Raw genomic sequence first — 14217 nt, 5'->3', positions numbered from 1 at the left:
ATACACAAAAATATCCGTGTATATGAACTGCAGTTGCATGTATGGAAGCAAGATGTGACGTATTTGTGACGGCTGCTTTTTTGTCGTAACTCAATCAACATCAAAAGGGAGCACAAGCGTGTAGGCGGTGCGCATCCTACTCCCACACATGCATATTTTTTTGCACAAAGTCATTATCACGGAATTAGCCTAACATCAAGAGTATGCAATAAGTTCATATAAAACTCAAAATAAATCATTAGAATCTTGTCACGGCTACCGGTTAAAATTTTGATTAAAAAAAAGTAAAACGTGCAAGGCTTCTATATATCGCGTTACGGCCAAATAACTTGACGTTTGGATTGAACTAAGTTTTGTAGTGCTATTAAATAGAGTGATGTCGTTATGTATTCTAAACAAGAAATTGAAAACAAAAGACTGGCCGCTTTGGAAAAAATTCGCGCCAAAAATAGTACGCAATTAAATAATTCCTTCGGACAGAGTAGTCAATGTTTTGAGTCTGCCAATCATAACAAATACAATGGAAGAGTGGGACCTCTTCACCAAAATAATAGCAGAAATGCAAAATTTCAACCGTATAATCGAAATTCGACGGTCGGGATCTCATCCACTCCACCTTCACTTCCAGCATCCCCTCCAATTCACAAAGTCATTTCGGGGACAATATATCTAATAACCGAAGATAGATTCGAAGTGAAACCGTCGGATTTTAGTGAACAAATGGTCACTATTTTTAAAACGATCCCGTCGAGAAGTTATGGTATTTATTTTAATATTTTTTCAATTAAAATTTATCATGTTGGTGTATATGTAGATATTATTTTAAAAATTATATTGATTGAAGATATTTTATTTCAATCAATCAAATTACCTATCTCTTCTAGATTGTACAAAACGACTATGGAATTTTTCACTAGACCACTATGAAGAATTACAAAAAAAAATGTTACCATTTAAACCTCACATTGTTCTCGGCACTATACCTCCATATGTTTTAAATGTTAGTATACATTTTTAGTAATATATGTATATGTCTTGTAATCAAAAAAATGTGATAAACGTATGAACTGTTTAACCCATAGATAAAAATCTATAATTATATGTTGCATAAATTTAGTGTTTTGAATGAAAAAACACCACTTTCATATCCAAGTACTTAGTGATTTCTTAGTTGTAAACACTTGTACGTTTTAACATGTAATATAAAGTAATATTAATCACAGGTAATGAAAACATCACAAATTATTCGACAAATTGAATTATCTAAAATTGAGAAAACACTCGTAGACCAATTACTACCATTTCAAGTTGACGGTGTTCGGTGAGTTTCCCGTAAACTTTCTCAAAATATATCTAATCTATAATTTAATTTTAACATGCATATGACTACAGTTTTGGTATAGAGAAAAACGGTCGTTGTATGATTGCCGATGACATGGGATTGGGGAAAACATTTCAGGCACTTGCTATAGCTCACTATTACAAAGAAAATTGGCCGTTGCTCGTTGTAACAACATCAACGATGCGGTAAAATTATACATTAATATATTTTAATCGAATACAAACTTAACCAACATTTTACACGTGCATTTTATGTACTTTTAGAGAGACGTGGGAGAGTAAAATTCACGAACTTTTACCATCTATCCCAATGGCGGCCATACTTTGCATTTCATCCGGAAAAGAAAAGCAATACCTAACAGACAAACAGGCTCAAGTGATCATTATAAGCTACAAGATGGCCACTCTGTGTATTGATTTATTGATTGAAAAAGGATTTGGTGCTGTCATATTAGTAATGACATTCTTATATCTTATATTAGGGGGACCGAAAAGTAATCAAAATTTTTCAACGAGCTCTTTCGCAGTCAGTTTGTGTCGAGATTTGGTCCAGTAAACACTTAAGTTTTGTCATTATGTTGAAGGTATTGTTGTAAATTTATTGTTTCTGTTAAAAAAGAAGAATTTCTACCTGAGGAAGGATGTTGAGACCAATAATAGAGGAAGGGCACTTGCGTCATTTTATGCTGTTTATGTTAGACCAAGTAATAAAAGCAAACGAAGCAGTGAAAACAATCAATGATACTTAGGGGATATTCTGAAACTTAAAAAGTGTCATCAGTGGTATAAACAATTTAAAAATAGGAATAGGGACATCAAGGAGATTGTACGAAAAGAAGAGCTCAAAAATTAGATGATGATATGCTGACGTCAATGGTGGAATCAGATCCTCGTGAAACCATCGAGGAATTATCGTTGAAGATTGGCTGTCCATGGTCTATATAGTTTAGGATCATCTCCGTCACATAGGAAAATTGCAGACAGGGAATTTGGGAATATTTTTTTGATTACTTTTCGGTCCCCCTAATAGCTTAATCTACGAGAATTGGTTTATATATTGATTTTTTTTTTTTTGTTAATACTCAGGATGAATCTCATTTACTCAAGTCTCACAAAGCTCTTTCGACTGAATGCATAATAAAAGTTACTAAAAAGTCTAAACGTGTCATATTATTAAGCGGAACTCCCGCCTTATCACGGCCTTGTGAACTGTACACACAATTATATATTATAGAACCAAAGTTTTTCCAAGGATATACTGAATTTGGTAAGCTTAAAAATATTTTTTAATGTAAAAACCCGCACATGATATTTTTAGCAATGTGTATTTATTTATAGGGAAGAGATATTGCGATGGAAAACAAACCAATTTCGGATGGGATATGACTGGTCAGTCCAACTTGACGGAATTACAATGTTTATTGCAAAAGAAATTTCTCATCAGAAGAACTAAAGAACAAGTTTTATCTCGACTCAAAGAAAAGACAAGGTATATTTCACTTAATGTATATAAATGGAGCGGTTATTATGTTTATTAACTCGTACATTTTTAGAATGACAGTAATATTGGATTCATCACTATTGGCGATAAACGAAGACACAAAGAACAGCCTTTCAGCAATGGCCAATTCGTACAGTAAAAAAAAGGCTGCTGACAAACACGCAGCATTATTGACATTTTTCAGTGAATCTGCCAAAGTTAAAATACCAGCTGTATGGTTAGTATCGAAGAATTCTTACAATTTTGATTGTAATATCATATAAATTATATAGACATAGGTGACCATCTCCCCACCGATATACTTACTTCTTCAGCCACTCATATATTTCCTTACCATTACATACAAATGATATTGTAAATAATATTTCAGTAAATATATAGCAAGCATAACGAATAGCAAAGAGAAGTTTTTAGTATTTGCTCACCATCGGAACGTTCTGGAAGCAATTTGTCATACGTTGGATGAAAGTAGAGTGCATTATATATGCATTGATGGATCAACGAAGAGTGATTTCAGAAATGTTCGTATTATTTTTCATATAATACATTTAATTTTATATATTTTTTAAAATTTGTTTCCTTTTTGCAGACTTTAGTAGAAAAGTTTCAATCGAATGATTCTTGTCGATGTGCCGTTTTATCAATAACTGCTGCTAATGCTGGAATAACATTAACGGCAGCTCAGTTAGTCTTATTTGCCGAATTACATTGGAATCCTGGGGTGTGTCAAACTTTCACTTAATTGTTTTATGTATTTTAATAATGAATCATTAATTATTTTGGCACTTTTAGATTTTGAGCCAAGCTGAATCGCGAGCTCATAGAATTGGACAAGAAGGCGGTGTGTGTGTTAGATATCTTTTGGCAAAAGGAACCTGCGATGATTTTATGTGGCCTATGTTAGAAGAAAAACTACAAGTAGTGTTATTTGCATTGATGTGTATTTGATTATATTATTTTTAATTTGATTTACTGTTGAATTTAACTAATATTATAGGTACTCAACAAAGTCGGATTGAGTAAAGACACATTTGAAAATACTACTTTAACCCAACAGGTAAAGTCCAAACATTTTATGCGTCAAATGAAATGTTAGTTTAATTTCATAATATTATACATTCATATTATTTTTTTGCTTTTAGATGCCAACAAATACCATTGATAAACACTTTATACCAAAAAATAATTTTATACCCGGTACCAACATCGTCAAAGGGAGTGAAAATCGAATGGAATTAAAATCTCACAATAATGAGAATGGAAATCCGACGACTTCATCTGATATTTTTCTTGATGATTTCGAAGGAGATGAACTATTAGCAAATTTAAATTTTTAAATATCTATTTTTATATTCAATTATGAAATTGTGCACTTTCCGACACTGAACATAATATTTTGCCATGCTAAAAAATTTATATCTGTCTTGTTTTTATTTTTTTATTAAATTATCCAAATAAATCTATACAATATTTAAAAAAAAATTACACAAAACACTTATTAAAATTAAATAATAATATTAAAAATAATTAACTATCATCTACTAGTATTGAATCAAACAGGTTTCCTTCGAGATCGGGAACATCCCGTCCACAAGCTGGAATGGCCTAGAAAATACCAAAAAAATTAGATTTTCTATTTTTATTTCATTTTTCAATCAAAAAGACTTCAAGAATGAAAATGTTTCAACTTGCTTTCAAGCGAAAGTGTGCCGGCAAATAATCACGTATAAATTGATGATATTCAAAATGCGTTGTAACTAATTTCAATTTTGCCATTTGTTGCTTGAGTGCCAACACTCGATCGTAGTGATCATGTTTACCTTTCAGCACAGTTTTAACAGTATCGGCAAGGTTTTTCACGAAATCTTCCGATTTTGCACGTGTCGACAGTCCATATCTAAAACACCATCAATAAAAAAATAAGAGTACAATATTTTATTAATTGACTTCATTATGTTGAATTATTTTGACTTCAATGTGAAAAAAGAAGCAAACTTCCATATGTGAATTCATCTATATGAAGTTTCAATAAGTTTATATTGAATATACCAGGGAACTGAACCGAAGAAACTGTTATTTTTGCCGGAACGAAAACCGAAACCGATATTGGTTCGGTAAAATTAATATACATATATATTGTGGGGGTCTACCTCACGGGACCGAAAGTGAAATGGTCGAAAAAGCAAATATCGGAAGGCAAAGACCGAAAATAGAAAGATAAAAAAAAAGGGTGCATGGTAAACGGTACTATGTATATATAATACATATCAGTGGCATGCGGTGAAATTATCTCTCTTTTTGTCATACAGCCTTGTTTAATGTGCGCGCGCAGGATACGGGAGGAAAAGCTTGTTCCTGTTGTATCCTGCTCGTGCAAATTAAGTGAGGATGTACGACAGGGGGAGAGAGACTTTTACCGCACGCCACTGATATATATACTAACCGTTTTTCATATGTATGCATGATAAACGAATATTTTCGACTTTTTCACTTCGACCTTTTCACGGTCACCCATACTTTGGGAATGATAGAATTAATGGACAAACATACAGGAATGTATTAAAAATATATTTTTGAAACTTTTAGAAAAATATAAAATCAATATCAAACAAATTTACTCTGTTACAACAGATAATGGAGCTAATATGGTCAAATTTGTCAATTTGTTAGAAACCGAAATAGACGAAGAAAACCAGAATATTAATTATGAAAGAGATTGTGAAGCAAATATGTACGTATTCTACCTTCCATTGAGAACTGTTCTTTCCCTCATCTTATCGGAATAAAATGTGTGGAATATACTTAACAATTATCAATCAAAGATTCTATTAACAATTCCGATTTATATAATTATATGTGAAGCTCTCGAGTTGGTTAAAAAGTTAAGGATCCCTTCTGTCATTATGAAATTTAACGAATATTATATTAAAAGACCTGTAATAGACTGTATTACTAGTTGGAATAGCACATTCGATATGATATGTTAAACTCTTTATTGTTATGTAAAGAATTTTGTCCAAAATAGCTGACAACAATATGGAGTACTATTTTTCCCAGAACATAAATGGATAGAAATTAATGTCATCGTTGAGACATTACGGCCATTAAAAGAATCCACAATGAAATTGCAAATGTCGTTGAGTGATTTTTACGGGATTTGGATTCGAATCGAAAACAGGAACTGAACCGAAAAAAATAACGGTTCGGGTCCCTGGAAAATACACTTACTCATTAGCTAACTTCTTTTGTACGAAATCATAAAGTCTGTTTGTTATCCAACGCTCTTTCATATACAGCTTTGATTTCTTAATTGTTATCAAACTCTTATTTTTGGTTGAATCTTGCACCTTTCGCTTCGAAGTTTTCGATTGAATGTTTCTAGAGTTCTTTTTAATGCTCGTCATCATACTTAATGGATTATCATATATTGGCACCAGCTCATTAGCTATGCCTTTATCCATAAACTTCTTGAAATTTTCATCCTGAAAACGAAACACTACATACATAAAGATTTACAACAATTTTAAAACTCAATATATATAAGAAAAAATATCTCACAGCTAATTGTTTTTGTTTTGCAATATTTTCTTGTATGATTTTGCGCAATTCTTCTCTACGTTGAGAATTTTCAATTGGGACAGGTACAGGAGATCTACTAGTTGCAGTTACAATTTCTTCATCGTTTGATTCGTCTTCTCTCTCAACCATACGAGGTTGAGAACTAGATATCACAACATCTTCATTCATCGCTTTGAATTTATTACGCAAACTCTCTTTCACAGCAGGAATAATATTTTCATCTCTGTTAAAGAACGGTGTTCGTTGGGGACCTTCTGGACCGTACACCGACGACACTCTTCCCGACTTACGAAACAGGTTTTTAAATGTTAAATTTTCTTGATTTTTGGCAGGCAATACGGGAGGTGTATTTGACTGAACATCAATTCTAGTGTTCGAATCATTTTTCCGTGTAATATTTTGTAAACGCGTTCTCTCTAAAGAGTCTATTGAGAAAGCGTCCGTGTTATCGGTAGCTATGTTTTTGCTCAGTTCGTCCGTTTCGAGAAACAACGCGATGGATTCGTGCGACGAATCATCTGAAAGGTTTGCTAATTTTTGAAGAATAGTCTCCGATACGTCTTTCTGCATTTCACCTCCACCGAATATCGTAAACTCCATATCTTGAGCTGTCTTACGAGTGAGGTTAGCGCTGACGTCGGATATACCTCCCATCGATTTATTAGCCTTTGTAATATCGAATACGATTGAATCGACATTGGATGGGGCGATACTTTTTCTCGACTTTTCAATACCAGTGTCAACTTCTAAAAAGTCGGTGTCTGTTTCGTCGAGATTCGTATCAATTTCGCACATGTCAACATTGGACTCGTTCGAATTATCGTTTTGCTCATCCGTATCATTATTTAAACCTCGTTTATCGTTCGTTTCATTCTCTTGCGTTACACTTTTGGATGAATTCAATTGCAGAGTTTCAATAACTATCGATTTTTTATCGTTATTTGCAAACAATCGAACACTCGCATCTGATTTAGCCGAAGCATTCATCTTTTCAGTCGATTTGTCATTGTGCGAAACACTTTTGGATGAATTCAATTGCAGAGTTTCAATAACTATCGATTTTTTATCGTTATTTGCAAACAATCGAACACTCGCATCTGATTTAGCCGAAGCATTCATCTTTTCAGTCGATTTGTCATTGTGCGAAACACTTTTGGATGAATTCAATTGCAGAGTTTCAATAACTATCGATTTTTTATCGTTATTTGCAAACAATCGAACACTCGCATCTGATTTAGCCGAAGCATTCATCTTTTCAGTCGATTTGTCATTGTGCGAAACACTTTTGGATGAATTCAATTGCAGAGTTTCAATAACTATCGATTTTTTATCGTTATTTGCAAACAATCGAACACTCGCATCTGATTTAGCCGAAGCATTCATCTTTTCAGTCGATTTGTCATTGTGCGAAACACTTTTGGATGAATTCAATTGCAGAGTTTCAATAACTATCGATTTTTTATCGTTATTTGCAAACAATCGAACACTCGCATCTGATTTAGCCGAAGCATTCATCTTTTCAGTCGATTTGTCATTGTGCGAAACACTTTTGGATGAATTCAATTGCAGAGTTTCAATAACTATCGATTTTTTATCGTTATTTGCAAACAATCGAACACTCGCATCTGATTTAGCCGAAGCATTCATCTTTTCAGTCGATTTGTCATTGTGCGATACACTTTTGGATGAATTCAATTGCAGAGTTTCAATAACTATCGATTTTTTATCGTCATTTGCAAACAATCGAACACTCGCATCTGATTTAGCCGAAGCATTCATCTTTTCAGTCGATTTGTCATTGTGCGTTATATTTTTAGGTGAATTTGATCGTAGTGTTTCAACATCTAAAATTTCTTTACTGCTGTTTGAAAAAAACTGACCGTTTATATCTGATTTGACAGAGTCATTATTTTTCGCCTCGTTCGATTTGTTTTTCTGCGATATATTATGAAATGATTTTAGTGTTTCAATAACTAGCGATTTTTTACTGTTGTTTGCAAACAATTGAATACTCACATCTGATTTAGCAGAATCATTTATATCCTCGTTTGATTTGTTTTTCTGCGTTATATTTTTAGGTGAATTTAATTGCAATGTTTCAGCGTCTGAATTTTTTTTACTGTTATTTGCAAACAGCAGGACGTTTACATCTGATTTAGCAGAATCATCATTTATCTCTTCGTGTGATTTGTTTTCTTGCGTTGTATTTTTATTAGGTGAATTCGATTGTAATTTTTCAATATCTGAAGATTTCTTACTGTTATTTGCCATCAATTGAACGATCTCATTTGAACTGACCGGATCGTTACTAACACTATCTGTCTCCTCTTCGTAAATATTTCCAGTTTTTGTATTCATATTTGAAAGGATTGGAATATTTGAATACCTAATGGGCAATTTTTTAGGTTTGGAATCATCGCTTTTGTTATCTCGTTCAATTTCAAATGAATTTTCATGGATGAATTGGCTGGGAATAACTGATCGTCTGACTGGTGGATTGGTTCTTTTAGCTTCCATTTCTTTAATGTATGCACGGTCTATTGCACTTTGATTCAAAATATTTGATTTTATTTCTGAAGAATTCTCTTGATTGTCTGCTTCTGTCGATGTTGATTTGATTTCTGAAGAATTCTCTTGATTATCTGCTTCTGTCGTTGTTAATTTAATTTCTGAAGAATTCTCTTGATTGTCTGCTTCTGTCGATGTTGATTTAATTTCTGAAGAATTCTCTTGATTATCTGCTTCTGTCGATGTTAATTTAATTTCTGGAGAATTCTCTTGATTGTCTGCTTCTTTCGGTGTTGATTTAATTTCTGAAGAATTCTCTTGATTATCTGCTTCTGTCGATGTTGATTTAATTTCTGAAGAATTCTCTTGATTGTCTGCTTCTTTCGATGTTGATTTAATTTCTAAAGAATTCTCTTGATTGTCTGCTTCTGTCGATGTTGATTTAATTTCTGAAGAATTCTCTTGATTGTCTGCTTCTGTTGATGGCATTTCTATCATATTTATGGCTGTTGTAACAGGCAATTTGGTTTGTGCTCTCTTCGACTTGATATGAAACGAATTATGTTCGTCAAGTTTTATCGATGACTAGAAAAAAATAAAAAATCATAAAATACTATACTACATATGTATGTAATGGGGGAAGTAAGAAATAATTTACCTGTCGTCTTACAGATTCAGGCGATGCATTTAAACTTTGCTTTATATTATTAACTCCAAATTTAATCTCATCACTTAATAATGAATTATTACTACTAACTTTTGAAATCCTTCCAGATTTTAATTTTAAAGGACTTTCTTCACTGATTAGTGTACGGCTAGTTTCTTTACATTCACCAGGTAATTCAGGAATGTTCTGTAATATCAATTTTTTAACTTCAGTTTCATTTTCATCAGTAACAAAAGAAGCATTTTTGATTTCATGGTTAGTTTTATAATTAACATTGTTTTGCTCATTTTCAATTTCCATGTCGGCTTGCACTTTCAGTATTTCAAAATCATCATCATCATCTTCAATTCGAGATAGTTTTTTTAACGAGCTTCTCGGATTCTTTTTAATAATAGGTGTTCTTGGACTCAGATCACCGCCAATCATCGTGGAAGAAGGTAAGTGTTTGAATTTTTCGAAATTGAATGTTTCCGATGCGAAACTACTGGGTGAAAAATTAGCTAATTCTGATCTTACACTTCCCCCATCATCTGACAATCGCTCAACTGGTTTCGAGATAATCTCTTGGTCGAAGGAAACTCGGCGCTTTGATACTTCTCTATTTATGATATTTTTAAAATCAGTGGGTACTCGTTCTACCTCTTCTATTTCTTGATCTATATCAATTTCTTGGTTTTCATCTAAAGACATATCACTGTGTAAAGACTTTTTAGATTTATCATAAGATATCGCATCGAGAAACAAATTCTTTATATTCTTATCATTTTTGCGTTTACCAAAAAGAGATTTTTTTACTTCTACAGTTGCATTTTCTACATCATCGTTCTGCATTGGTTTAGAAATAATCTCTTGTTCATGGGAAACTTGATTCTTCGACAATTCTCTATTGCGAATACTATTAAAATTATTAGATATTTGTTGTACGTCTTCTTCCACATCCTCATCAAATGACAGGTCGGCGTGTGAAGTCTTTTTAGATTTGTCATAAGATATCGCATCGAGAAATAAATTCTTTATATTCTTATCATTTTTGCGCTTACCAAAAAGAGATTTTTTTACTTCTACAGTTACATTTTCTACATCATCATTCAGTATTGGTTTTGAGATAATCTCCTGTTCATGGAAAACTTGATTCTTCGACAATTCTCTATTTCGAATACTATTAAAATTATTGGATATTTGTTGTACATCTTGTTCCACATCCTTATCAAATGATATGTCAGCGTGTGAAGTGTTTTTATTAGATTTTCTTTTCAAGAAATTCTTTTCAAAAGAGTTATTTTGTATCGATTTTGTGATAGTTTCTCGACTGACAGAAAGTCTTTGGTTAGATACCTCTCTATTTTTCAAATTATTGAGTACTTGGTCTACCTCTTCCTCCTGTTCTACTTCTCGTTCTTTATCTTCATCAAATGACATATCAGTATGTAAAAATTTTTTAGATTTATCATAAGATATTGCATCGAGGAACATATTTTTATTTTTTTTATCATTTTTACGTTTTCCAAAAAGCGATTTTTTACCTTCTAAGGCATCGTTTTCAATGTTATCATCCTGTGACATCATTTCTAAATGATTACCAGATAATTTTCTTTCAATTACTTGCCGTTTCACTGAGTCATTCAAATTTGTTGGTGTACCAGCTCTAGCAGCCGTTTCCAATGTATCCGTGTATAAAACTTTTACAGGAGACTTGCGCTTCCTAAATAAAGTCTTAGGTTTGTTAAATTCTTCGATAAACGAATCGTCTGAAGAGTTACTTCCAGATCTTAGATACGCAGGTGATGCCGATTCTCGCGCGATAGCAAACATGCCATGCTGGGTCACTCTAGGCTTTTTAAAAAACCGTTTAGGCGACTTTTCCCTTATCGAAGGTCGCTTAAAATGAGATTCAGTCATACTTGTAATGTCTTGCATGCTAGAAGACGATACAAAGGACGGTGAATTTAAATTTGACGCATCGACAGATTTAGCTTTGATGGATATCATTCTTTCGATAGTAACCGACTGCGGTTTATTAGTCTTTCTGCCAAAAAATCTATTCCCCCCATTTATTGATGGCGAATTAGGTAACGACTCGAATGACTCAATCGTCAATCCTTCTACGGTTTCATTTCGACTGGCCATATACAAACTTTCCCTTTGCTCCATTCGGATACTGTTGTATTCCAGGGATTGTTCAGGCTGGTTAGGATAGTCAGGGATGATTGAACTAGATCGTCTTCTCGTTTGTTCAAGAATATTATACCAGTTGGGATCTGAAAACAATATTTGAACAAACATATTATAGAATACAATTATATGTAACTTTGTTTAATGGAACCACGCTACTAGAGTAATACTTTAATATTTGCAACTTCAAAAATTTTATTTACACAATTATAACTAAAGAGCGGACCCAGAGAGCGCCGTTCATTGTTCACATATTGTAAATGCAATGTTAAAGGTTTGCCGAACCTTTTTTACAAAGCAATTACAATAATTGAACAATAGACGGCGCGTTCTGGGTCCGCGCTTTAATAATAACAATCAAACTTATAATAAAAATTGTAGTAATGACCAACAGCAGCAACAATATAAGCGATAAATGTAAGTACAAACAATATGTATAGACTCTTTCTCAACAATTATACAATAAGGAACTAAAGAAAGAAACTAATTTCTATGCTTTTTTAACTATGACACAAATCCGCAATATTCCCATATTACTATAACTTTTTCTTCATACGATTTTTCTCATAAAGAATTTTCCAAAACGTATCCATTGCGGAAAAACGTAATTACCTATACTATATTATCATTAAATTGTCTGATTTTAGTTTTGTATTCTAAAAATGGTTGACTACAAAATAAATTATGTTGGTAAGTTCCACTAATATAGCACCCATATATAATATGAACAGAAGTCATTGTGTGTTACCTCTAGTATTAAAATCCACATCTGTATTGTCGCTATTCAATATGCTCCCATTTCTGTTGAAGCTGTGTTGGTTTCCGGAATTCCTCATCGGAGTCCTATGTGAAGATTGTCTCCTCATGATGACAGTAGTTTATATCTCCATTAAAAAATTATACAATCGATCTTCTACGAACTCAATAGACAAAGAGCATTCAACTTAGTATCAACAGAAAAGCTTGTGTCAAATTATACGAATAATATCACTAAAATCCAACGAAACCTCTGTTCCTTGTACTAAACAAAAATAAACTAATGGCTCTCATTCAGAACGCGACGCAACGGCCGACGAAGACAGTTGTGCGTTTGAAATTTTTTGGCCTTAGCAAACTTCACGGCGACACTGTTCGTATCTCTTTTTGTTTTTACAAGGCTTTTTTTATATATTTGTTTTGAACTTTTTTCATTTACTTATTCATTCTTATTTATTAAAAGAATTAAACCACATTTGTATTTGAATTTATAGATAGATTTAATATTTGACAGGCAGGCGCGGCCCGTGTATAAATATAGAAATTGAAGTACTGTGAACTGCAGTAACTCAACTAAACCGATTTTTGTGTATAAAATTATACACGGGTACATTTTGTACCTCTAAAAACATTAACAAGCACGAGCCTCCACTACCGACAAGGTTAATTTGATAAAATATCTCCTATGAATTCACAATTGAAGTTGAGTATATCGTTTTAGAGATTCTGACATTCTGTAGCACATTTTTATCTATCAATATGTGATTTCGACTGTGACGCAAAAAATATTCACTTGAACTCAAATTGATCAATTGGTTAGTTAATTTGACACGTTAACGCCGTCAAGATCATTATATCATATGGGTGTCGAGTTTTTTTTTTTAGATCGAGACAATTGTAATAGAGCGACATTTTATTTTCAAAAATGGGAACTCAAACCATCAGTTGGTTGTTCTATGACTGTTAGGGTGACCGGAAAATTTACTCGATATAGTTGCACTCTCGAGACATCCAAACTTTCAAATATGTTCAAGGAGAACTAACCCAATAGAATTCAACAAAAAAGCGTCAAGGAGTATTTGTATGGGTTCGGTGATTATTCCGCAAAAAGCGATCTCACGCAAGTCACTAAAATCTCGACCACGGAACATCTGGCACCCAAAAACTCCATCAATCGAAAGCTGAAAACGCGAAATTTTTGAATTTACACACGCGAAACATTTGCGCCACTATTCGGTAAACGGACTACTGGTCATATGTGAACCAGTCACAGGACAACCGGTCGCTCTAGATCGATCACACGTGATCACCCGTCACACTAAAACTGTTCACACTCGAAAATTGGTCACGAAAAAACTGGTCACACCCAAAAATTTGACCAATTTTTAATTTTTGGGTGTGACCAGTGTTTTCGTGTGACGGGTGATCACGTGTGACCGGTTGTCCTGTGACTGGTTCACATATGACTAGTAGTCCGTTTACCCGTTTATATGTAGGTAGGTAGGTAAAATTATTATTAGATTAGCCATGTTTATGCGGTTTATATTACAAATACTGAGCGAAGCCAGGTAAAACCACTAGTATATTATATAAATGTCTTATTCAAGTATGAAAGAGACTACAATTATTACTATAATAAGGCGTCAGGGGCGTGGAAATAGGTAATTGTAATGTTGACCTTCGATTTAAATAG

At 33.2% G+C, this 14217-nt stretch overlaps 2 protein-coding genes across 2 annotated transcripts; one reads left to right on the top strand and one right to left on the bottom strand.

The window, feature by feature from the left end:
• The first annotated feature begins 85 nt into the window (after window positions 1-85).
• On the top strand, window positions 86-4316 carry LOC143916298 (SWI/SNF-related matrix-associated actin-dependent regulator of chromatin subfamily A-like protein 1). The gene is made up of 13 exons (XM_077437323.1): window positions 86-760; window positions 885-1000; window positions 1224-1321; window positions 1393-1527; window positions 1606-1795; window positions 2428-2608; window positions 2680-2830; window positions 2895-3059; window positions 3213-3363; window positions 3432-3563; window positions 3635-3760; window positions 3840-3899; window positions 3985-4316. The coding sequence occupies exons 1-13, from the start codon at window positions 385-387 to the stop codon at window positions 4177-4179; spliced, it is 2076 nt and encodes a 691-aa protein (XP_077293449.1). The 5' UTR covers window positions 86-384; the 3' UTR covers window positions 4180-4316.
• A 53-nt stretch (window positions 4317-4369) lies between these two features.
• On the bottom strand, window positions 4370-12876 carry LOC143916814 (uncharacterized). The gene is made up of 6 exons (XM_077438060.1): window positions 12517-12876; window positions 9588-11854; window positions 6401-9514; window positions 6071-6324; window positions 4535-4739; window positions 4370-4447 (listed from the first exon to the last, which is right to left on the bottom strand). The coding sequence occupies exons 1-6, from the start codon at window positions 12632-12634 to the stop codon at window positions 4370-4372; spliced, it is 6036 nt and encodes a 2011-aa protein (XP_077294186.1). The 5' UTR covers window positions 12635-12876.
• Between the last annotated feature and the right edge of the window lie 1341 nt (window positions 12877-14217).

The sequence above is a fragment of the Arctopsyche grandis genome, chromosome 9, assembly GCF_051622035.1.
Source record: "Arctopsyche grandis isolate Sample6627 chromosome 9, ASM5162203v2, whole genome shotgun sequence".
Classification (NCBI taxonomy): domain Eukaryota; kingdom Metazoa; phylum Arthropoda; class Insecta; order Trichoptera; family Hydropsychidae; genus Arctopsyche; species Arctopsyche grandis.
Note: the sequence above shows the minus strand (reverse complement) of the source record. Positions and strands in the feature narration are given on the sequence as shown.